Here is a 25,398-nt window from a genome sequence, read left to right as displayed (position 1 = left end):
ACCTTGTAGTTTCACGTCTGATTTTATTTTGTTTAATGAAAAAATATATTTATAATCCTAAATGCCACACACTATTTTTCTATTTTCCCTGAAAAAAAAAAAATCTCAATGAGGGGGAGTTTATTGAAGTGGAAGAAATGACCTCCATGATGATCAACTGGTGTTGGTTTTCCAGCAGCAAATAGCACTGCTGAGAGCAAGGTGTTGACCATGCTTCAGATAATTTTGCAGCCAGCTGTTTTCAGCCGTGTTTTTAATCAACATGATATTTTCATTCTGTTGGGTTCAGAATTAAATAATGGTTCAAATAGTCTTTTTTTTTTTTAAATCAGTTCGTAACCATTCCAACTGCAGAAAGATTGCTTGAGGGTGTTGTAAGACCCAGCTTATGAATCTTTCAAATACGTGATATTCTTAATTAGCCAGGTTTTTGGAGAGTGACAGCAATGCATGTTGACTATGTTATGATACCAGGTTCTGAAGCAAATGCAGCTTCTCTTTATTCTGAAACATTACAAGTTATTTCCAAAATTCAAGGGCCAGTTATAGTTGCCCTGCTTTTGAGACAAAGGTCAGGAGATGAAGATGAACTACTCTTTCCCTCCAACCCACCCATGTTCTGCCAAGGCATGGAAGAGAAACCCAGATCACTTCATGGTGAAAGAGCGTTGCCGATGTGCAGATACCACATTCCTACCTAGGCAAATTCCCCATCGCGTTTCAGAGCAAGGATTAGTTTTGCTGCTTTCTTGAGCTGGAGTAAAGTATTGCATGGATTTCTACAGAGCTGTTTAAACCTATACCAGAAACCATCAGCCTGTGAGCAGAGGTGGAACAATTCCTGCATATTTTGAGAGGCGGTACGTTTTGTGTTAGGATCCTTTGGCGATAAGAGCTATGTGGTATAAATAGGGGTAAATATTAACCAACTGCACATGCTGCAGCCCAGAGTCACTGAATGGTTTGTGTGTGAAACCATGGGAGGAAGAGGCTGGGACAGAGCAACCTTTTTCTTTTTCTCTTTGGTGGCAATACCTGTTGGTGCAAGGTGTAATCAAGAGAAATGTGTTCTTTGGGTTAGCTACTTGTTGTGCTCTTGTTTTGATGAAGCCTCGTCTGTTGTACATGGCAGTGTTTCTGGTAGCACAAATATCTATTGGGCCACTTCAGAATGCAACGTGTTTTGTTGAAGTGGAAGTAGGTGGTCAGCCACAAAGTGGAAACCAAACTGAAGCATCAGATCTAAGAGAACTTGTTTCTTGGACTATGGGAGTGTTTTCAGTGTAAGGCTTCCTTCTTGAAATACATTTTTTTTTTTTGGTTGAAAATTTTGGTTTTCTGCTGCTGTGATCATATTCTTTCAACTTAGTACCCATTTTCCTTGTCAAGAATGTCCAGAACAGTTATTCTGATATTTCTTCTGATGTTGACCTGTTATGTCCCATTACCTACTGTTCTGTTTGTCTTAAATAATAAATTCAAATTTCATTGTAATAATGATTTCCTATTCTTTCCTGAAATAAACTGTGCCTTCTACAAATGTTTCTAGGAGGTTAATGAATAACTGACTGCTGAGCAGAAGGGAAAATCCTTTTAATAGGCAAGTGAATCAGATATGATGTATGAAAATTAATGGTTAGACCTAGAGCTTTAAATCTGTTATAAATAGTTCAGTGTGGATATACAGTATCTAGGCATGAAGAAGTTCTTAGAAGTACCAGTTCCAAGCATTGTTATTTATTCTGTGTGTATCTCTAAATAACTTTAATCTGTTTTTCCAAACAACTAAGTTTACAGTTGATGCATTTAGGACCTGTGCCTGAATACGTTGACCTCTGTTACATTATTCATGTTTTGGTGAGGGAGAGGATACAAAAAGCATTTTTTCTTTTTTTTTCTTAACCCCTCAACATCTGTTTCCTTTTTTGTTATGCTTGTGCAGGCATTAGCTAAAATGGAAAAATCAGCTTTGAATCTTTGTATCTTTAGGAAAGATGTGCAATGATTGTTGAAATGAAAAATACAGCTGTTGCTTGTACAGTTGGTTTTGTATGCTAGCTACTGACAAGCCAATAATAAATCAGTGCAAGGCTCGTGTGCCTGCACTTTTCCTTCTTTGCACAGAACTTGGATATATTTTGCTGCCTCCCCTCCTTTGTGTGGTGGACTGCATGGGGAGTTTTCCTGTTCTGAAGGAGGATTGTGAAATGAAGTTGCTACCACGCTTCAGATCTTAATCTGCGCCACTGTTTGCAGATGATTCTCCACCAGCCAGCCAGGTCAATATTAAAACTGCCGAAAACCCTGTGGGACTGTCTGTATCAGCATTTCCAATTTTCTCATATCTGGAGTTCAGAAATTGGCTGTAATTGGGAAGCAGCCCCAAGCACAGGAGCACAGTGGAGAAAAGCAGTAGGCTTGTGTCGTCACTCGACGCCAAGTTGTGTTGCTTCTGAGGAGCTCAGTAGTGTTGGAAACCAGTTGCATCGTTATCTTGATATCTATGCTGTAGGCATTTCTTTTTTCAATGAACAATTTGCCTTGTTCAATTCCTGTGCTACCTATGTTTGCCTTCTCCTTTTAGGAGCTTGCATATTGCTTTTTGTCAGGCATAGCTGTAATAATAAATGTATTGATGTGGTTAGGCTCGTACCTGGGTGATGGTTTGATTTTTATTTATTTTCTTTTTGTGTGGTTCTCAATCCTTCCCTCAATTCCACCAGCCCACCCAAAGAAAAAAAAAAAACTCATCACAGTTGCTTCTGCTTTGATTTTTGTGGTTATGCAAAGAGTTGCTGGTGACAGCAGCACAGCAATGGCAGTGGCACTCCAGCGGTAACTAGCTCTGCAATTTTCAGGCTTGTAAATCCTCAGCTTTCCTGTGTCCATTTGTTTCCATTTCAAAGGTGGCCTCCCTCTTAGGTGAGTTTATTTTGATCAAATGCACGTGAGTACATGGCTGTGTTGTGGCCATGTTATTTATAGGTGCGCAATGCCAGATGCAAAATGATCTGAGCAACAGCTTCTGGACAGGTTAAAGGAAAATCCAGCTCACGGAGAAGTCTGTACCTGCCATTTAACTCCATAGGGGTAAAGGCCCAGGAGTGTGTTGTCTGTATTTGAGGGTAAGGGGAATCCATTAAGGATAGCGAAACTTTTGCAGGTTGTTTGCCTGGGTGTTTACTGGCAATTTACCATCACACAGTGAATACTGGAAGATGCAACTATCTGTACTGTCCAGAGTTAGATGATGTTGCTAGCCTGTAGCTCAGCCTCCTCAGATGTAGGAGGCTGCTGGGTTTTGGTATAGCTCTATAGCCTTAGGCCTGCGAGCATCAGGGCACTTGATATCAACTCAGATTAAACCAGATGAAATTTCAAGACAAGAGAAGCTTGTGGAGCTTGTTCTTTGCTTACAGATATTACCTGTATACCCAGACTGATGGACATCTTTTTCTGCACTGAAATGAGCGCTGTGGAGTCCTGCGTTTCTTTCACAGGCCTATTCAGGCATGGTTGTAAATTTTATATATATATATATATATTGTTTTACAGGGTAAATAATTAGTGATGCATTTTGATAGCACATGGACATGGCAGAGTCGTGGTGTGCCACGATTTTGTGTGTGCTAGGTGAATGCAGCACACACTCACCCTGGGCAGAAGTTTTTCCCCTTAAATTAGATTGTAGGGAGTGGGGTTTTGAGGTCTTTAGGGTTATTGAAACACTGTTGGAACAGTGTAGCACCAAGTAACCCTTTGAAAGCCAGCTCCCTTTCAGGCTCTGGCAGGCTGTGTGCTGCAAAGCTGATGCCTGGCACCTTGTGCTCACCTGTGACTCAGGATGTTCTGTCATCCAGCATTTAGGAACACCGGGCATTTCCTCTCCTTTGGACAAAAGCAGAAAATGAAGTAGTTTTATTTAGAAACTTTTTTCTTGTTGTTTATTTCCATCTATTCTTGCTCTTGGTAGAAATGGCCTTCCTTTTTCCATATGGAACATCTGGTGAAACTATAAATGCGAGGAAGTGACTGAAGAAGCAGTTTGACTGAAGTGTTGTTTATTGGATGGTTTTGTAGAATTTCAGTGTTTTATTGTGGCTTAACCTTATAGGAAGATCCTTTAAAATAAGGAAGCGGTGACAGCAACAGAAGCTTCTGTTCTTAGAAACCTGAGCTTAAAATTGCCCTGGTAAAAGGCCAGTACCTGGCCGGGAGGCCTGCAGTACTGCAGAACATCTGGAAGCATTGTGCAAATGAGGAGGGAAGTGTAAAGAGACTTTCACTTGCTTTTACCTTTCCCTACAGCCTCATGCAAGGGCTTTTGGGGGGGATCCAGCCAGTCCCTGCTGGGAAGGGTGGGCAGACCTCAGCACGCTGGTGGTCACCCCCATCCCTGCTCTCCCGGTGGGACCCACAGGCCTCGCGCTTTTGGCACGTGGTTTCTTTTGATCACGCTGAGTGGCAGGCTCAGAGGTATCGAGGCTGTAGTCTTCAACCCATGTGTGCACAGTCTAAGCCATTGAATTTTACCACGCCTGTTCCGATCCTAGACGTCGTGGTTAAGAGGTTCTTCTAAGCCCTCAGTCAGACCTGAAGCAGGCAAAAAGCTCTTCCTTTTAAGACTGCGCTTCAAGTGTTGAGAACTAAAATGAAAAACAATAAAGCTGTTTTTCTTCCTTTAGTTCATAAATAGCATAGCACGCCTATCCCTCTTAGGTACCTGATAGAAGCTTTTGGTTTGCAACTTAGAATTTATTTTTTTTATTATTGTTTAGGACCCGTAGTTCTAAACAGTTCTGCTCCTTATTTATTTATTTTTATTACTCTCTCATGTTACTCCTCGTCGTTTACTTACTTATTTTTGCCCTTGGCTCAGAATTCAAGATGCATCCCAATTATATAGCCCTCTGAGCTTTACCCTTCGTTGTGCAAGCACCGGAGTTCAGTATAATAAATACGACTGCTCTTTGGCAGCACTCTCCACATGTCTTTCATAGCTGAAGGGTTTACAGCACTTCCAAATGTCTTCTGTTTTTTTCTTCAACTTTTGATTAGAAACATTGCTCAGCGAGGCGGAGGAGCAGTTCAGATTTCCTCTGCTTCTGTAAACATATCTCTATCTCCCCTGCCTCTCTTCTCTGTTGCTACAGAAGGGTGGTAAGTGTGGGGGTTTTTCCTGATGTACCTGAAGCTGGACCCTCGGCAGGGGATGTCCAGCACCACATGCTGTGCGTTGCTGGCCTTGCCTGCATAGGAGGCGACTCTATGCCTCTACCCACAGGTCTTGCTTTGCCTTTGACTTTGCACTGGCACAGGTAGAGAAGCACCACTCAGTTGTACCTGCCCTTTGAAACCTACGAGTCACATAGAGAAATGCTTGGGAATCGGTAAGGAAGAGGTTAAATATTGATCTCCATGGGGCGGAGGCAGTGCGGGTATGCATCTTCATAGTTTTAGCCACAGTTGTGATGTGTACAAAGTTGAGTAATGTTATCAGAGCAAGTGAAACCCGCTTCTATGAAATGCAGTTGGATTCTTCCCAGGGAGTTCAGTTTCTTTTAAATGTTGTGTTATTAATTGCTTAAGCAATTCGTTCTGGTTTTATTTGGAACAAATCAGCAAGTGTTGCCATCTTTCAAACTCTTCTGTAAGTGGCAGGTTTTTGCTGAAAGAGGTCTTTCACTGGTGAGGACGAGCATCCTCTGCAGGAAGGTCGCTTTTTTCCCCAGCATACTTGCCAACCTCCATGAAAGGAGGATATTGAGGAATGTGAGCTTTCTCATTTTCAAAGTTATTGCAAATCAATAGGAAATGGAGGGGTTTTGCCATCTGTTGAGCAGAAATATTTAGCTCTTACCAGAGTTTTATCAGGTTATGTTGGTATTTTACCCTTCTAGAGCAAGTCTGCTTGGGTTGTTGGTCTGCTTGGAGTGTTGAAAAAACTCGCGTATTTTTCAGGGATCCCATCCTGGGAAGACTTCAAATCCTAGCAGATGGTTTTGGATGGTCTGTTTTGGTATTGCGTGGGCATACCTAGCACAGCAATTGTAACGCTAGTCTTTCATTGTTCTTCACCCTCAAGTCAGATTTTACCATTTTGAAGGATTCTGGTTCTTCAGGAAAAAAAGCTGTTCACAGGTGGTGTTTGTAAATTTAGCAAGGAAGAAATTTGAATCTAAATCTGAGATGAGAATCTGAAGTCTTTAATTCTATACATGACAGTAGGAATGTGAGAGATGTTCCACTGTACTAAACTCTGTGTGTGCAACGAGAGATGCTGCCCTCCCAAGTTAACCCGGTGGCCCTCTGCTGAAGCCATGCAAGAAAATGTGAGTTTGTCCTCTTGCCTCTTTCAAGAGGAATCCTAGAAACAACTGTGGAAGAGCTCTCAATATGCTGCAGTTTGTCTGCTTGTGCCATGGCAAGGTCCACTAAATGGCCTCTCAAGGCTGCTGCTAAGAATATAATGCAGGAACTTCTTTTTCCCTTACAAAGGCTTTTTGGTTTCATTTCCTTTTTTGTTGTTGTTGGCTTGTTTTTTTGGGGGGATGTTTGTTTTTTTTGTTTGTTTTACTCCCTCTTGGGTATGTTATTTGGAAGATAGAAGCTAGCTGGAAAATGGAAGACGAAAACCAAGACCCACACATCTTCCAACCATGCATTGGCCAATTCTGTATCAACATGGATTTGCTAGCCACCTATACTACCAAAGGTTCATTGCTTCGCTTTTTGTATTGTCATGGGGTTGAAATTAGAGGAGGTGTGACCACAGGCCAACCTGCTTGCACTGATTCCTGGTGCTGTGGTTTGTGTATTGTTCACCATGTTCCTCGCTCGCCGCATGGGCGTTTTCATTCTGTAACCGTCTCCGCATTTCCCAGGTCTGTGTCAGTTTTCACGCTAAATCTCAGAGACAGAGCACTATCTAATGCGAAAGTCACCTGCTAGTCCGAACAGCACTTCCCTCTCCAGCAGATGGACACCTTGATGAAAGCTCCCGAAATACAACGGCTTATTGGCTCTGAATCTCCGGAGTTCCTCCTCCTCAGTGTTTACGAGACAACTGAGCAGAGTGCCTGGTGGCATAAATCTTTAAAAACAAGGATACCCCAGGGGCCCAGTGTGTGACAGCCTCTCACAAACGTGCTTACTAAATGCTTTTGGCTGAATTGGCTGCCTAGCCCCTAGAGGGGCTGCAGGAATCATCTCCCGAGCGGGGCTGCTGGGCACTGCCCCTTGCTTCCCTACTGCCTCGGTGAGCTCAGAAACGTTTAATAAATGCCTAACACTTTGTTTTGGGTTTACTTTATCCTGCTCACCTTTTTGGGGACTGTCATCTGCCTGGAGGTTGAGAACTGAGGTTTAGAAATAGCTGCTGTTGGCAACTTATTTGCCACTTGGTTAATTAAGAGATTGCCATGCAGATTTGCATCTATTGAATTTCTTCTCTTTTCTTACTTTAAGTGGCTACAATATTGTTGAAATTTTCTGACAAATACAGATGCAGAATCCTTTCATCTGAAGCATAAAAGAAAATGAGCTCCTCTGATGCTTCTTGCACTGTGGTTTTTGTTTCAGCTGCTCTCATTCATTCCTGTCAAAAAGACGCCAATTGTGATTTAGATCCTGCCAAGAGAAAAGGGGCCAGCTGTTGTGAACAGCAGAGGTGTTAGGTTTGCAAAATATTCGTGTGATCAGCTGTGTGTTTCCTTTAGAGCAAGACACCTTTTTGGAACAAGGAAGAAAGCAACGTATTTCCATGCAGTCTTAGTCTGGCACACAAATAAAAACACAATATTGACGTGGTTTTGGAGAGTCTGGGGTGGGGAGAACAGGAAGTTACAGACTGGAGGTGGAAAACAATTGGTTTTATAGGTAGTTAATGTATATGAAGGCCTATCTCCTATCCAAGCTTTTTTCATCACTGTTGCAATCACATTTAAATTAGGTCACCTGCATTCTGAAATTACCGTGTTATATATTGTATACTGTATATATTATATGTATGATACTGCTGTTGTGGTTTCCAGAACCATCCTCTGTATTTTATTCCATAACGCCATTGTTCACACACAGCAACTGTCACCAAAAATTGCTGTTGGCTGCGTGCTGCTGCAGGGTTGCATTCCTCTGGAAGCAGGATAGATGGCAACGATTTTGGCAGTGCCAAAAACGTGATTTAACATTTCTTTGATTTTTATGACATGGTGTAGTAAAAGGCAGCATGGCGTGTTGAAGGTATCCTTAGCAGCCAGCGGCCTGCTTTGGGAGCTTGTCTTGCAAGCAACATCACTGCTGCTGTGGGCAGCCAAAGGTGGGCTGCAGCTGGCAGGGGGGCTCATCCTGAAATCAGGTTGCCTTGTGTCTCTTACAGGGGAGAGTCAGGAGAAGCAGGGTAATGTGCCTTGTGGTTTTGGCTGGTTTTTGGACAGGAGGTGTTGCCGTGCTTACTCGTTTGGTGCTGCACATCTCTGTGCGCATTGCAGCGCTCGCACTGGCCGAGGCCTGGCAGTGAGCCCGCAGTTGTAGCACAGGCCTGGTGCTCATATGCCAGCTGAACACACGGTATAGTTTTTGTGAGAAAAGACGCCTATTCAGATGAGATATTGACTTACCTCATAGCTCGGTCTGGTAGGCAGCAGGCACCTGTGCTGGTCAGGATCAGGGATTGCCGCCGTGTGCCCGCCGAGGTGTCACTGGGGCGTCTGTCACCTCGGGCTGTGTCAGCACACGGGTGACTGGTTTGACACACATTAAAAACGTTAATTAGGTGTAAATGGTGGGCTACTGTGTGTTTAAAAGAAACCCTCCTAAAACCTATGATGTGTAGAAAAGTACCTTTGAAGGAGCACCCATGTCCTTTCTTAGATGTATTTTAGAATAAATTTTGTCCTACTGTGCTGTTGGGGGAGAATAATCCCGTTTTTTCTTATTTGGTCATTGGAGGTTTAGTCTATTACTGCTGTCCTTGCTTGACAACAGATTGGATTTCTCCAGAGAGGAAATTAGATTTTTCCTTTCCTTTCAGTCCATCTCTGTCATTTGTTTACATGAATTGGCTGATTGCGGGGTGTGTGATAACCTTTCCTTCCCCGCGCTGCTCTATTTGCTGTTCCTTAATAAACTGTATTTACACACAGCGCTTCCTTAGCTGCTTCTGGTGACAGCAGAAACGATCAAGAAAAAGAGCAGTGTCTATGCGGAGCCGGGAGCACACGCAGGCTTAACCTGTGCCGCTTCAGCCCGTGCTGGGTTCGGAGCACGCTGATTGAGGCAAGGAGTGGCCTTAGCCCCTGGCTGAGGCTGGCAGAGCTTGCAAGTTTGAGTCTAGTAACCCCCTGGAAATTTGGATATATAGGCAGGTATTTGCTGGATTTTATGTATTTTATTTATTTTCCCCCTAGCAGCCAGCTGCAAACTGAAAGGCTTGTCTGGGAGTTTTTAACAGCTGCTGCTCAGTCCTGTCTGGTGGTTGAGCCTCCCACGGGCATGGGGACTGTGCCCCTGTAGCAATATCCAGCAGCATGATCTGCTTATGGCCGAGGGCAAACCCCACGGAGAGTCTTGGAGGAGGATGAGGTCTCTGAGGTTTGAGAGAGCTTGGTGGGAATTAGGAAATCAGGAACAGCAGGACGGGGTCACCCCCAAGTAGTTCTTAGGATCACCAAGAACTACTCAGGGAGTGGAGCTGTGGTGGGATGTGCTGGAAGTGCTGAGCAGCTCGGAAACTAAGTGCTCTGGGGTGTTTTTTTCCTTTCCTTCTGTGCTCTGTTGATACACAGAGCCCTAGCTTTGTGCTCCAAACGCAAAACCTCATCTTTACTCCTGACCGAGCTGGGCAGCTCCTGGCTCTGAGAGACACACGCAGCTCTGGTGTGTTAGGATGCTACCATCATTAGTGATTTCTGGTGTCCTGCATTTTACACCTAATACCATATTACCTGTGCTTTCCTCTGCCTGGCTGATAGCAAGGGCTTTGTGCAACTGCAATTGTTTTCCTCCCTTTTTGGGGTAGGACTTGCAACCTGAGAGCCCTTGGAGGGAGTGTTGGGTATATAGTAACATGGTAGAAACTGCCAAAAATTGTGATTTTTTTTTCCTCTTTCTGGTAGCATTTTAAAAACTATAACCATGAAAATGAATCTAGAGTCAGTTTGTCTCCTCCCCCCCTCAGTGGGAAGGCTGCAGCCCAGACTTCAGGTGCTTTGCCCTGGCTGTTTTCTCCAGGGGATAATCCTATATAATTACAGTCTTGGCAGCTCATAGTCTGAAACTGGGGGGGGGGGGAGAGAAAACTGCAAAGGCACAGAAAGCAGCTAGCTTGTGGTTTCTGGTGTAGCTAGTGCTTGGACCACATTGCAAGAATTGCTTTGTGTTTTGGGACTGGAGATGAGTGAGTGAATGCTAGAGAGTTGTTCAGGCAGTGGGATTTAACCTCTTTTCCCTCTCGATATATTATTTGCAAATGACTTTTTTTTTAAATAAGTCTTTGCTATTCTTCATTGTGCAAATATCCTATGAGAATAAATGTCAGCCTCTGAGGACAAATGAGAAGACTTCTGAAATCTGAGGCAAACGGTCTGTTACCAGCGCATAAGGGTAAGACCAAGTAAGAAAGGACAGGATCTGGCCCTTAATCCCTTCACAGCAACGACAGCCCACCCATTGGGGTCTGAAGGAGCTGGGCTAAGCAGGCTTTGAGCCATGCCTTGTGGCAGCACAAGATGATGTCAGCCTGGTGACAGTCCTTCCTCCCCAGTCACTCGTCCGTGTGTCCGTCTCCTCTGCAGACGCTCCCCGTTAGCTCCCTCCTCTCACCAGCACCCCAGCCTGAGCTGCCAGCCCCTCAGCTTTGTAAAACCTTATCAGCCACACAGGGGTGTGTGGTGGAGCACTGTCGTCTTCCAAAAAACTGAGGCTTTTTGGTGAGCTGTTGGAGGGGGCAATTAATTTTGGTGTGGAACAAGCTAGAGCCCTGGCTCCTTTTGCAAGCTACCTCCAGGTTTCCAAAACCTATTAAAAAGAAAAAAGAAGTGAGAGCTTTCAGGACTAATGGCTCTCTGCAGACGCTCTGAAAAAGGCAAGTCTGAGATGTGCCATACCTCATCTGCCTACAGCATCACTCCAGAAACATCTTAGTGTCTGCTCCGCTCCCAGAGCTCTTCCAGATGCACTGGTCTCCAGATTAAATGACTTAAACAGCATGCATTGGTTCAAGTACTGGACAATTGTAGGGAATTAATTCATGGATGTTTATACGGAACTTCTTCTTGGTAAAACCGCAGATGCATTTGCAGAAGGGCCTCTCAGCACTTCATTTGGTCTGTGCAATGAATCTGCTTTTCCCTTCTTTTTAACAAAGATCCCAAAGGGCTGCATAGCAGGTGAAATACAGTGGGTTTTGTGTGAGAGAGGGAGAAAATGAATCCCATTTAAAGAAAAGTAATTTTGGTATTACAAAACCTGGTTGGTAGGTCCTATCTGCCTGTCTCCAGTGGCATGCTGTGGCTGCTGAGAAATAGCAAAGCTCTCGTTTCCAGTAGCAAAGCTCTCATTTCCAGTTGTTTCTTTATTTTGGTCTGTCAAGAAAATCTCATTGCAGCCTTGCCACTGTTGTCACGTAATATGCAGTGTGGATCTGATGAGGACTTGTGCATGACAATGTTGCTCTCAGTGTATGGTCTGCCAGGTCCTAAATACTACTTACTGTGTTTTTTTAGACACGTTTCAAAAATGCTGCAGGCTGGAAACTTCTGTTGATCTCTGCGTTCACCTAATGTGCAAGAGGATGCCCTGACAACCTGCTGGTTAAAGCTGGGTGGTCAGAAAGCCTGACCAAGCTCTGCCCTGTTGGTCCATCGGTGCCTTTCTCGCACTGGCATCCTCTGTGAAACTCGGCTCCTCTGTGACCCGAGGGCTGGCTCTGCACCGGCCAGGGGAGCCAGACCAGGACATTTCCAAGGTTGTTCCCATCGGGAAGCGTGGGGAGCATCGAGTGGGAACCCTCTCAGGTGCTGAGGAAAAAGCCCCCCCTATACAGAAGGTCTAACACACCCCAGGGGTGCATGTGGCTCTGCTAGGGGCCAGGCAGGGCATTGCTGCAGTGCTGGAAAAGGACAGTGTATGAAGTGGCAGAGGAGCTCCGAGTGCTCTGAAGTCTGTCCTTATACAAAAAAATGTTGTTTTGAACATCTTTTTCTTGAGCTTGGCCTTTGTCATTGGAGCAGCCAGTGTTGCTGCTGTGGTTCTTATTCCCTTGGCTGATATTTGAAATGATTTCCTATGGGATTTCTGAATAACTCAGTGAGAGACCTTTCAGGACAAAGTGATTTTTTTTCCCAAGTCTCTGAGTGGGAAGATTTCCACACTCGTTCTCTCATAGATTTCAAGGATTTCTACACTTTAAGCTTCTGCATTTCCTAGCCAGATTGTGTGTTGTGCAATGAGACTTGTGGTGTGTGTCTCGTGTCCATGGGGCACGTGAGGATCACGTCTGCACCACGCATAGGGTTAGGCAATTGTCTTCAGGAAGAGAAGCACTGGGCAAGTAAGCAAGGTCTTTTCCATGCCTGTCTCCTTGCCCACACAAATTTTTCCAAGTGGAGCAGATGGATATATCCAGGAGTTTGTGATACTGACGGTTGTTTCCATGATTTGTGTGTATGGCAAGGGTTTACTTGACTCTCTCTGCTCAGCAAAGTAATTGAGATGAAAACGTTTCTGCTGAAAGAAAGAAATGAAGCTTTCTTGCCAGCTTAGCCACAGAGGGATGAAGTTGATTTCTGTCTTGCAGCAATTGTACGTGAGCCAGTAATGGATCGTGTGAACTCGGTGAAAACTGGTGTGGACACAGAGGTCTGGTGGCCAAGCACATCGAGGCACCAGTGAGAACATCAGCAGGGTGCAGGAAGCCTTTGCTAGTCCTGGGGTGGAGGTGGAACAAGCCTGGCTGCTAAATGCTTGCTAAAAACTGCAGAGCTGAATATTTTATCATATCAAATTGAAGCCAGAGGTTTTGGAAAGTCAGTAGACTGTCCTCATATGTAGAACATTTCCACAGAGGTGTGATATTTCAAATACATGAAGTGCCCGCTGATGTCAGTTGAAAGTTGTGCTCACCCAGCTATAGCAGGGTTTGTTGGTTTTTTTTTTGTTTTTTTTCATTCTCCAGCTTTTCTAGAAGAAAGGGCAAAAAGTGATTATATGCCTGTGATAATCTGGAAAAGAAAACAGATGCGGAACTGCCTCCAAAGTGACTTCCTTTCTATACAATGAACGACTGCTGCATATGGAGTGATACGTATTACACACCAGTGACTCAAAACCACATACTTCTATTATTTTGATGCCTCTTTCTGACTTCATCCAGAAGTTGTTCTTGTCTCGGTTATTTTATTTTTTTTAACCTCATACTAACCCAAGCAGTGCAGTTGAAATGCCACAGTCCTACCTGCCTAATGCAGGCTTCCTGTTTCTATGGCAACAAAACTGGTCCTTGTACTTAATGAAGGCACACTGGAGCATGAGTATCTGCAACTTTAAGGTTTAGCAAAACAAACAGAAACGCTTCATAGTTGCAGATTAGAAAATAAAACGGAAGTGACCTCTTTGCATAGAATTTAAAAATCGCCTTGCTAGGCTTGGGATACTTCATTAGTAAGAACGAAGCCATATTCATGTCATAAGAAGCTCTGTGTTTTAATCTCATTTTCCTAATTAAAACGTAAAAGCGTTTTATACCAAGTGAGAGTCTTTGAGGATTTTTCCCCCCTTCGTTTTCCAAAGCTGCTCTGTTTGTGGTCAAGCTAATGAAAATTTGGGCTGCTCACAACAGACACATTTTCTTTTTGTATTGGCAAGAATCCATCAGTGGTTTTTATCACTGGCCAAAATAAAAGGAGAAAAAAAAAGAAGTGTGGTGTCTAATCCTACATTTGATCTGCAAGCTAGTTCCTGGTCAGCTAATATAAATCTGTGTTACAGTGATAAATGCTGAACAACCTACAGATGAGAGAGTGAATGAATGAGCAGCTGTCATCTCTTCCTATTGTCTGATGGCTTTTCAATTACAATTTTAACAACCATTAAATTTTAATTTAAAACAACCATAGGAAACATCCCGAGGAAAAACACCAGTGCTGTCAGCAACATATCATGAGCGTTTATGAGCCTACGTTTCTGTATCAGCATGCTGATAAGTTCTGCACAACATTTGTGGCAGGTTTATGTGCTTGATTATTAATCTGTAGAAGTGAGTGTGGGCAAGTGGGAAATTTGAAATAGTGGGTTCTATTGTATTCCTACTGGCAAAAACATTATTTATGTTGGAATGTATTTGCAGAAGGCAGTCCAATTTTACTGCTATTTCTTCTGGAGATTAAAAAAAAAAGCTGCCTTTCTGATAAATTCATTTTATTTTCTGAAGACTGAATAAAGGTAGACAGAACTCGTGGTTTAAGGAAGTTTTTGTCTGCTGAACTCACTTGTCACAAAGCAGCTGAGACAACTGCTGATAGCAGTCATGGTGTAAATTGCCCTACAGCAGAAGAAAGGATGGAGGACAGGAGAAGACAGATAGAAGGCTGTCTTGTTTGAAAGTTGATCAAGATTAGGTATTACAAAAACAAAAAGTGATCCCAGGAACAGCCCACTCAGCAAAAACCAGCTTAAAACTGGCTGAGTCATAGCGTATTCAGCTGTGGACAGGTGGCATCCCATATGAGTTAGGAGACTGTATCCTGCTGAGAGCGGTGGTGCTCTGTCTCCCAGCAGATTGATTGGAAAGGCATGTAGTGTCTCTGGGTATTATGAAAAGTTTCAACCCCCTATCTATGGATTATCTTTTTCCCTCCGTTTTCCTTTAAAATCTATCTATCTATGCATGTTATGTATGTATTTGTTTTATTAAAATGCTCCCCTGGGCACAGGCTGAAGGAAAGTTGATAATCGGGATGCAGTGGGGCTGCAGGAGATGCAGTAGGTGCCAGGATGTCACAACATTAGCACCACAGCCAGCTGCTAATGAGCTTCTCCATTGCTGACAGAGTATTCGAAGCCTAAGTGCATGAGGACGCAAGATTTATATGATCATGCGTGACGATGGCTGAAGGTCTTGAAGGACGTTAAGACCCTGAAAGCTTTGTGAAGCTAGGCACCTGGCCAGGGGGAGGTAATCCTGTGGGCACCTTTGCTGGTGTGGGCCTGACGTGGCTTCATGTGCTCTGTGTTTCAGGGATAGAGCTCTGTCCTCCCGCGCACCGGTTCATGATCACCATGGTGGCGAGCTTCATCGAAATGGCGGGGCAGTTCCTCATGCCGGGGCTGGCTGCCCTCTGCAGGGACTGGCAGGTCCTCCAGGCGGTCATCATCTGCCCCTTCCTGCTGATGCTGCTCTACTGGGTGTAAGTATTGCTTCCTTCCATCACGTCCAAGGTGACACAAGCCCCTAATACTGGATTTGGAGGTGCTCGCATAGGTTTTATCTGCTGAGGCCTGATGGGGATGCAGGAGATGGCTCAACTATTGAGCTGAAAGTTGCATTTTGTAATTTTTCTGGCTGTTGTGTCCCCTTTAAAGATGAAAAAGCCTCCTGAAAGGACGCGTCTCAGTCTAGCTGTTGTGGCTGCACGGCTATATTTTCCCCGTAAACCTGCCCTGTGGTTCTGGGCTGTCACTGTTGGTTCCTTTGGCCTGGCTGAGCCATACTAAATATAACACGCATCCGCTCGTGAGCAGCACCCTTGGACGCCGCATGTGTGTGAGGTGGCCAGCCCTGAGCCTCCCCGCTAGGTTTCTCCCAAATTAGCGTGTGTTGGGCCGACGGCACTGCTCCCACAGGTTACTTCTCCCATCCTGGTTTCTTCTGGTCTTCCGTCAGCATGGGGCTCCAGGCCTGATGCTGCCTACCCTAGGGAAACGGGAGGCTCCCACCTTGGTGGTGCCGGGTCTGTCTTCACCAGAACTTTATAAATGTCTCAAAAATCTTTCTTTGCGCTTTTGTCTTAATAGTGACACACAGTGGTGGCACAACACTGCAGAGGCTTGCGAGAGCAGGATAGTACAAAACTGTAAGACTGAGAACAGGCTAGGTAATTAATTTTAAAGGTAACGCTGGCTAGATTAAAATATCTACTTGCTATAAGCAAAGGAACAAAGAAGCTGGAAAAATTCACTGCTTGCTACTTACCCACCACATACCCAGAGCAGAGTTTGGATAACAGGACAAATAGCATTTGGATTGCAGGCTGCCTGACTTTCCTCTTTTTTAATATAATTGTATACATGTATATATGTGTGTGCATGTATAAATATGTGCATGTATAAATATATATGTGTGCACACACACTGTATATATATATATTTTTTCTGTCAAGGATGAATTTCTTGCTAAGGGTGAAGTCCAAATTGCATCAGCCCTTAAAGGTAGCACCCTAACAGTGCAATTGACTGCACCACTGCTTAAAAGTACAAGAACTGAGGCAGCATCCGCAGCGAGGATTGGCACTTTGTGAAGGAAAATTTGCAGTTTATTGTATATTTGAAGTTAAAAGTTAGTTTTAAAAATTGTTCTTAGGAAGGTCTCTTAGAAGATGAGTGAAAACGAGGCCTAAATAAGAAAGAAAATATGCTTATAGTCAAGTCTGAAAGTATCTGTTTTGATGCAAGTGTGGGGCTTTTTTGTTTAACATCTACGTATTTATTTTGGTTTTGTATGAAAATAAAATGAACTTACCTGGAAAAAAACAGTGAATAATGGTTAATTACACTGAAGAATCAGGTGAACGTCAGCATTTGAAGAAAACAAGCAGATGAAAAGTAAACTTCTTTATTTTATAACATTCTTTATGTGTATGCTTTTAAGGCAACTCAATTAGCATAATGTTGTCTTCACTAGGGGAAACTTCTGTAGTAGCAACCGCATGATGTCTGGTGCATACACGATACTGACCTGTATAAAAGAATGCCTTAAAATCTGTGTATGAGGGAGATATTCTGGATGTTTAAACATTTAAAAAAAAAAAAAGCTGTTCCATTATAATCCTAGAAAGTAATTCTTTCCTCTCTCCATCTTTACAAGAGAATTCAAATCACTTCTGTCAGAAATTTTCCTACTGTGGCCTGAATTATCCTGCGTTAACTGCACGACTCATTTATTCCCTGCCTGGCAGCAAATGTCTATTGCATGCAGTGCTTCCTCCTTCTCCCTGCTCGTTCACAATGGTATTAGTAGGCAGAACTCCTCTAATATGTTATAAAATTCTAATACATCCTATTCAAGGTGATAGGATGGTTCCTGTATCATTTGTCAATCAGTGTAAAAGTGAATGTCACTGGTTTCCATATTCTGAGCCTTTTTTATTAATTTTACAAGTCTTTTTTCTGCTTTTTGAAAATAGTAATATTGCTCATACATATTTAAATGAGCAGCTAATCACTATCACTTTTTTCTCTGCCAGAACTTGAAAAAATTTCTAGAAACTTCCTAGAAATTGCACAAATTTGTCAGATTCCAGATGATGAAATAAAGCAATATCGTTTGCACTGAGGAGAAACGTCATCCTTGTTAATTCAACAAACTGGGAGATGCTTTCTAAAAAGTGACCCTAACGTGTTTTCCATCTCTGAAGTATTTTCCCAGAGTCCCTCCGGTGGCTGATGGCTACGCAGCAGTTTGAGGCGTCCAAGGAACTTATCTTTCAGCTCACTCGCAAGAACAGGATGAACACGGAAAGCGACATCAAAGGAGTGGTGCCCGGTGAGTAGGACAGGCAACCACGAGTCTGGCTGCTCAGATGAAATCGCTTGCTGTTCTCTAAAGGCTACGCATGGCGTTGCTGTCCAGAATTAAATCATCTATTTACCGCCTGCAAAACCATCCTATTCATTCGCTCATTCATTTTTTTTCTCAAAAAACTGCTCCAAACTCCAGCACCGTGTTTGACATTGCTCAGCCTGTTGAACAGTCTTAGCAATTACCGTCTCACCTGGCAGTGCCGTGTGCTTTTAGGGACATCTCTTGAATAATTTTACGATGGCTGCAGAGCGCGCCATCAGCTCAGCACGCCTCTGGAAACTTTTTGCAGGAAGCTTCTGGTTGGGATCCTGCCCATCACGCAGCGCTTGTTTTGTTGGTTGGGAGAAGTGACAGCGCTCAAGCCACAATTTCTAAAACACCACTCCCGTGGCAGACCTAAATCACATCCCAGTTTCTCTTTAAACCCTTACTGCAGGAGGCATTTTGCTTTTTGCTCCTGTAGCATCTGAACGATGCTGTCCTGGGGGCTCGGGGTCCTGCTGGTGACAGCAGTAGAGGGCAGTTTTGGGTTCAGAGCTCCTCCTCCTCCTCCTCCTCCTCCTCCTCACAGGCTTGACAGTGCCCACAGATACCCATTTTTACAGTGTCCCCTGCAGTCTGTATCAGGCTACCTACTAGTCAGGAAAGAGTGGAAATGTTTTAGGGTGTTTTTTGCAGTTTTTCATGCCCTACCTACCATGATTCTGGGGGCTGGAGGGGTACATCACCCCCACACCTGTGCTCTCTCTGAACTTGGCTGTTATTTGCTGTAAAGGTTCTCTGAAGTAGCTCAGGTCAGTCCTTGCTAAAGGTATCAATCAGCCCTGGGGTAGACTGCATCCAGAATGGAAAAACCTTAACTGTTAAAATCAGTTCATCGTGAATGAAGCAGTCTTTATCAATAACACGCTTAAAAACTGATGGGACTAGGGAAAAGTCCAATTTGTGTCTGTGTTTCATCTTGGTATTGATACCAAGGCCAATGGTATGGTATTTCTGGTACAGCTGGCAGACTTGTGTTAATTATCATGTTTGCATGTGAATTTTATGTCAGGGGTTTCCTGGATCTGCATCCAACGTAGCATGGCTCTGCAATGTAAATGACATTTTTTCTGGTAAAGCTCTGAAAAGCTCAAGGGCACGGAGCAGCCGTTAATGCAGTGATCTCCATCACTGTCTCCTTTTTGCAGATCTTTCCCAGAGTAAATGAACAATCTTGGAAAAAACTTGTTTCTGAGGCAATGAAATGTCTCACCATCGGATTTGGAGACAGCTCAAGCTGTCTAACCAGCTCTAAATTTGGCCTTTCTTAGCTAGTCAGTTTATTGAATTTACAGACAAAATAAAATTTATTTTTAAGGGAAAAAAATAATTACCTGAGTTTCCTTTAAGGGAAATTGTGAAGATGTAACTCGGTGCTAGAGGGATTTACTTAAGCCATTTATAATTATATTGTCCATGGAGGAATGCTAAGTATCAAAATGGTTTTATGACTATTACTTGTGACTGATTACTTTTTCCAGTAGTTTCGTGGAAGGGGCACACTCCTGTTTAAGGAGGGACTCCCTTTCATGTGGAAAACAGTGTTATTACACGTCTTGATGCTATGGACTATCTGCCTGCAAATATATTTAGACATAGCAGTTGTACGTTACCTTTTGCAACCTTTCTACATATGATACAGAACATGCTCAGTTCTGCCTCCTTGCTGATGCTGGATTTGTTTTGTGGTGTGAGGTAGGGTTGGTTTTGTATTTTTTTTTTCCTTTTTGGCTTTGTCTTTTTTAAACTCTCTCTGCAGCCCTACATGGTAAGGCTTTTCTAACCCAGCTCTGGAGCAATGCTTTATTTTTGTAGGGAGAGAAAAATGAAGCAGTATCAAATGGATGAAATGAGCTTAACTAAAGATTTTGGAAGGGCATTCTTCTTCTGGGTGCATGGGAGCATTGATTGTTTGAGTGAGGACAGGAAAAAAGCAGAAATCCTGAATGAAAAATATGATCAAACTACAGGACGTATGTGTCTCAGTGGGTCTGTAAGCAGAAGAAAACATATTTCTGCTTTTGTGTGTCATAATTGCATATACATAATTGCTGTAGCGGGGAATGGGCAAAAAGCTGGTGTTCGTGTGTGAGAAAGGATGCTATTCAGCCTGATGCAGATATCCCCTATTTCCGCTTGAATCCATTGTGGAGCTTTCCTATCCGAGTGAAGGGTTGTTTGGTTTTGTTTGTTTGTGATTTGTTTTGTTCTGTGCTTTCCATCTCAGAAGGCTGGAAACTGTTTCGCTTTAGTTGAGGCCCATTGCGTTGCCATCTAATATTAGTCATAACAGCCTTGCGTGGCTGAGGTACTCAGTGTGTTAAGCTGTGAACGGTACGCTGTTCCGATAGAGTCCCTTCCAGCTGGAAACCTGTACTCACGTGTATCAGTCAAATCAGTGTATGCTACGTAACAGATCGTTACGGGAGATGTATGCACACATTTGAGGCAATTGGTAGATCTTCTGATTTTTGGTAGGAACAGTTTGCCATTGTGAGATTTTTGGTTTTATGCGGTTGCACTTTCTTCTTTAACACTTAAGAAAAGTAGGTGTACTAATTTGACCTGGTTAAAGCATCTATAAACACTCTTAAGTCTCAAAATTTTACTAGCTGGCTCAACGCTTTGCCCTCCTTTAGCGACAGAAGTTTAAATTCATTTTTACAACAAAATAAATATTGTTATCCAACTGCATATTGAAATGTCACTTATAAAACAGGCTTGGTAAGCTTTGTTGACAAATTATGTCAAACACATTCAATTCCCATTATCCAAAAAAGTCAGCTTCAGTCATGAGCAAATTAAATATTTTGATAATATTAATTTAGTAGAGGTTTTTCACTACCAGGTTCTTCTAAAACCTCCCCATCTCTTCCCTGTTCTCCTGTGAAACAAGGAACAAACACATGTTCCCGTGTAGCTATGGGACAGTTGTTTTTAGCTGAGTGAAGTAAATGCTAAGGAAGCAGAGAGTTTACTCTTCAGAGTATTTAGGGGAATTGGAAATCCCCAAGCACCAACTGTCCCAACACCTTTTTAAAGCTGTGTCGTACATTAGCTGGTTTTTGTTATTTTGGTAGGGTGCGTGTTTTTTCTTCACCTTTTTCAGGGTTGGTTTGTTGGCTGGGACAGATCACCTGCTGCAAGCTGGTCTCTGCTGTACCCATATCTAGCCCATCACTGCGTTTGGGAATGCACAGCTTGGGAAGCCGTAGCAGCAATTATCTGGGTGTCAGCCTTGATGCTTCCATAGAAGCCCATCCTGGTGTGGTTTTCCCCATCTTCACCTTTGGTCAGTGATGTTTCAGCTGTTCCTTGGCAGAAAAAATGACTGCTTGACTGGGCAGAATAACAAAATCGCTTCTTTGCTCAGCTCTAGGTGAAAACACAAACCAGAACACTCCTGTGGACACAGAGGATATATAGACGTTGCTTTCCAAGGTAGAACCAGACAGTGGAAGCAGGCACAAAAATAGTTTTACAGCACAGAGGAATAATATTGACATAATTACAAAAGTGGCTAGCAAAGATCAAGCATCCAAATGTATGCAAATATTTTAAAGAGCAGAACCCTTTGTGGAGAGAAAGAAGGAGTACTGTGGAGACAAATATTGCGTGTGTGCATATGTCTTAGTTGCAGTTAGGAAAGCTGTGGTTTTCAGGGGATTTTATTTGAATTTTTAAAATATGATTGTTCACCTTTCTTGCTTCTGAGCAACGTGCTGCCATCACTTTTATTTTTGTACATAAGTTAGTTTTCTATTTTGTTTTGCTGCATATTTTTATTTTTCCTAATTGTGAGGCTTGGATCTACACACTTGCATGCTGTTTTTTTCATTAAGTAAATAACAAAAGGAAGGGTGAAAAGGCTTTATGTCTGAGTCAGTCTCTTTCCATAATGGGAGAGATTAACTCTCCCTACAAACCTTTGATCATGCCCTTAGATCGTCACAGCTATAACTACGCTGCTGTGTCAAAACAAAGATTGGGATGGGTGAAGAGCCAGGTGTACTAGCTAAAGAAAGAAAGCAAGTTCCCTGGCCCCATAACACAAGTAGCACCATGGGATGCTACTTTGTGCAAACCTGCTGGATGTGTTCCTTTATAGGATCCCGTTTCTTGATCGTTTAATAGTGAGCATGAAGACTAAGACTGGCCAGGGTAAGTCCTCTTCTGCTGGCTAGATGTACGGAAATGGAAGAGGAGCTCATGCATGCACTGGCTATATCCCTGGCGAGGACAGCAGTGACCTCTGACAGCTGCAGGGTTTGGAGGGGACAGGGAAAGAAAGCAGCACTCTACCAAGGATGTGCATTTTGGTGCCACTGGGAAAAGCCAAATATACTATAAAATAAAAAATGAAGTAGTAGTGGTGGTCAGCTTCTATTTAAGCTTGACTGACTTTGAGCAGGAGCTGGACATGGAGGGCTGGAGGAAACCCTGGTGCTTCTGGCACTCTCACAGCCCACGTGCACAGAGAAGGGCGAGGATGGGTGAGCCTGGTGTGGATGTGAGGGGCAAGGATAGGAGACCTCGGGAACCAAGCGGAAGAGGAGAGCAAGAAGAGGGACTGGTGGTGGAGAGCAGACAAAATAAGGAGAATGAAGAGAGTTGTGGGGACAAAGCATAAAAATAGTTTGGGCAGAGGCAACAAGGACTGGGGTAGATTAATGGCTGTAGAGAAAGGAAAGAGGAAAGGTAGAGCATGGAGACCAAAGGCACTGTGACCATTTGCTTCCTCCTTCCTTCAGAACAAGCTGTCACGCCCAAGGATTCAGTCTTGGCATCCTTCTCCTGTGATATCCACCTCTAAAACGTGTGCCTCGACTCTGTGCTGCCCAGCTTGCTTGCTCTCTGCTGAGATTTCCTCTATGGCTTCAGCTAGATAGCAGCAGATAGCAGTAATGCGTGTGTAGGTATCTAAAACGTGATGGCCCAGATACAGTAACACACGATGACATTTGAGGTATTCTTTGGTGTTTTTTTTTTTGAATGGTGGTAATGTTAGAGAAATATAAATGTTGACAAGTAATGCTCTCAGAGATGCACAAAGTCAGGTTGCCTGGGGAACCCTTGCTTGGCCTCCTAGTATGAAGGCATGATTGTAGAGCCTTTAATAGCATGATTACAACCTATTTTTTCCACAGGGCATAGGATGGACGAATCAGTGCATAGGATGGACGATGCTGTGGAAATGAAGCTGTTGTCTGTTCCTCATTTGTTGCAGAATTTGGAAGGTGTGTAGTGAATGAGGCAAGGGGTTGCAGAAGGAAAGAGGACAGTCTTGGGGAAATGAAGCTGAATACCTCCAGAAGAGCTGTACCCTGTGTCCACCAGGGATGTTTTTGTACAACGATGGAAAATTCCCTGCAATCAGGCTCTTCCAGTGTTGTCACCAATCACAGCTTCTTCAGTATCTGTCTCTAGCATGTAATTCTGGGGCTTGCTTTGCAGAAAAGTGGAGCTTTTATATCAACACCTACAGTGAGCGTTACATGCAGAGGATTCTGGGCAACCCAGAGCTCACATTCCTCAGGCTATGCTCCTAAAATCACTGCGTGTTTTTTCTCATTCTGGACACAATTCCTCTCTATTTTATCTCCCTGCCTTGCAAAGTAGGAATAATCATGCGAGAAAGCGGTGGAGATGATTTCATTGATATTTATGAAGCACGTGAATACTCTGATAGCACTGTAGGAAAGTCTCTGAGGAAACCTATGATTTTTGCATTCACTGTGAGGTTTGGGTAATAAGGCAGAGGGGCATATGTTGAATGAGAAAGGTAGAGACATCATTAATAGCTGCCCATTTGCTGACTGCAGCAAGCGTTCTGGGAGGGAAAACTTACGTGATCATCTAATGACGTGCTGTATCATAATATATGTGAGCAACTGACGATTGCAGTGGCAACGGTATGTCTGGATTTTTGCCATCTGTTTTTGAATGTAATTAGAAATACAGGATTGAAACAAATTATTGCAATCAGTCCTTTGAGATTGTATTCACTGAGTTACCTAGTTGTTCTGATGAACTGACCTTTATCTTACATGTTGTTAGCGTTTTTGTCCCACGTTTTTGTTGGAAAGCCACTACCTAATCCAAATCACTCTTGTGCTAGGGTACATTTTACCATTCAGGTCAAATGTACTGTAGCTGTCCAGGTTCTGTCTTTTTTTTTCCTTCCCACTTGCTCCTGTTCTGCAACTGTCTTTCTCTTAATTCTCTTTTCCCATACTGTGTTAGCAGGTAGCAGCCCTGTTTCTTCACTGTACTGAAGTTCTCCTCCATCTCTCTAGTTCAATACCTTTAGTTTCTCAAATAGTGATGAGCAGAACTGTAAAAAAAAAAAAAAAAATCCCCTGTATTTCATTGTCTGAACTGAAAATAGTTCATGAACACAACAGACTGGTGCCGTGTAGTTGTTAGTGATCAAGTAGCATATGGCCAGCTGCACCCCAGTTTTTGTTAAAAGCTTTTTTTTTTTTTCCAGCAGAAGCATTTCTCTTGATTTGCTGAGTTGTGTTTTTCATTTTCAACTTGCTTTTGCCACATATGATCTCAGGCTCATCCAGTTCTCTCTGTTGTCCCATTTCCGTGCTGTCCTGCTGGTAGTGCCTCAGTGTCACTAGCAAACTTCACTGACACATTCCTGAGCTTTGTGCCAAACTCCCTAGTGAGGTTATTAAACCAGATTTATTTATTTTTTGAGAACTAGACAAGTCACCCTACCAGAACCTCCTGCCATCCTGCTGTGATTTCCATTCTTCTACCTCTTACTGCTGTCTGCCCATCAGTCAGCTCTTTAGCTACCAACAATTTCTGTATGTGAGCTGATAGCCTTCAATATTCCTTCAACATTAAGCTTTTCAAAAAAATATATATGTATATATACAAGGCTATTTGCCCTCGATGATAAAAAAAAAAGTGAGCACAAAGGGAATTCACGGAGACAGAAATCCTGGAAGTTATCAATAGAGCTGTGCATCTGTAGCTCAGCGTGGCTGTGAGCAGGTTGCTTCAGCTCTGCATTTCAGCCCTGTCCGTCTCCTGCTGCAGAGCTGTTGTGCTCTGGGGACTGACAGTGCCTCTTTTCATGTTCAAAGAGCTACTGGCAGTAATGCTCAGCAGCCAGAAAAATCCAGCAGAAGTCCATCACCACAGGACACTTGTCACTTTGGACATCCTTTTTCGGAGGCTTGATTTGAGCTTTGTCTATTTTGCCAAGTGATGCAGGGGTGGGTGGCTTCATCTGAAGACTTTAGACGTACTTTATGATTTTGAAAGCCGTGGTTCTGAAATGGAGAGGATCCCACGAGAATCCAGCAGCACTGGGAACTGGGAGCTGATGGGGTTTCCCTCCCTGTGAGACGTTCACAATGTCCCAGAGAATAGCTTTAATTTCCACTGAGACATGAAGAGTTAGCTTGTTGACAGTTCTCCTACTGAGTCCCTGAATAGGAAGCCTAGAGTGTGTGTGGGCTCTGGAGTATGGGAAAACTCGTAATGGGCCTCTGAGTACATGGGTAAAAATGGCGTTTTTTTTATTTTTATTTTTATTT

The 25,398-nt window shown here is 43.3% G+C and overlaps 1 protein-coding gene across 2 annotated transcripts in view; it reads left to right on the top strand.

Moving 5' to 3' along the window:
• Positions 1 to 25,398, top strand: part of SLC22A23 (solute carrier family 22 member 23) — a 97,397-nt gene that overhangs the window by 53,487 nt on the left and 18,512 nt on the right. Inside the window, exons 4-6 of one of the 2 annotated variants that reach the window (XM_048050208.2) lie at positions 15,236 to 15,404; positions 17,631 to 17,758; positions 22,987 to 23,076. In XM_048050208.2, coding sequence (XP_047906165.2) covers positions 15,236 to 15,404; positions 17,631 to 17,758; positions 22,987 to 23,076 — 387 coding nt within the window. The remainder of the gene's footprint in view (positions 1 to 15,235; positions 15,405 to 17,630; positions 17,759 to 22,986; positions 23,077 to 25,398) is intronic. The other variant, XM_048050209.2, reaches the window with a different exon arrangement.

The sequence above is a fragment of the Anser cygnoides genome, chromosome 2, assembly GCF_040182565.1.
Source record: "Anser cygnoides isolate HZ-2024a breed goose chromosome 2, Taihu_goose_T2T_genome, whole genome shotgun sequence".
NCBI lineage: Eukaryota > Metazoa > Chordata > Aves > Anseriformes > Anatidae > Anser > Anser cygnoides.
This window is presented reverse-complemented; position numbering and strand designations above follow the sequence as displayed.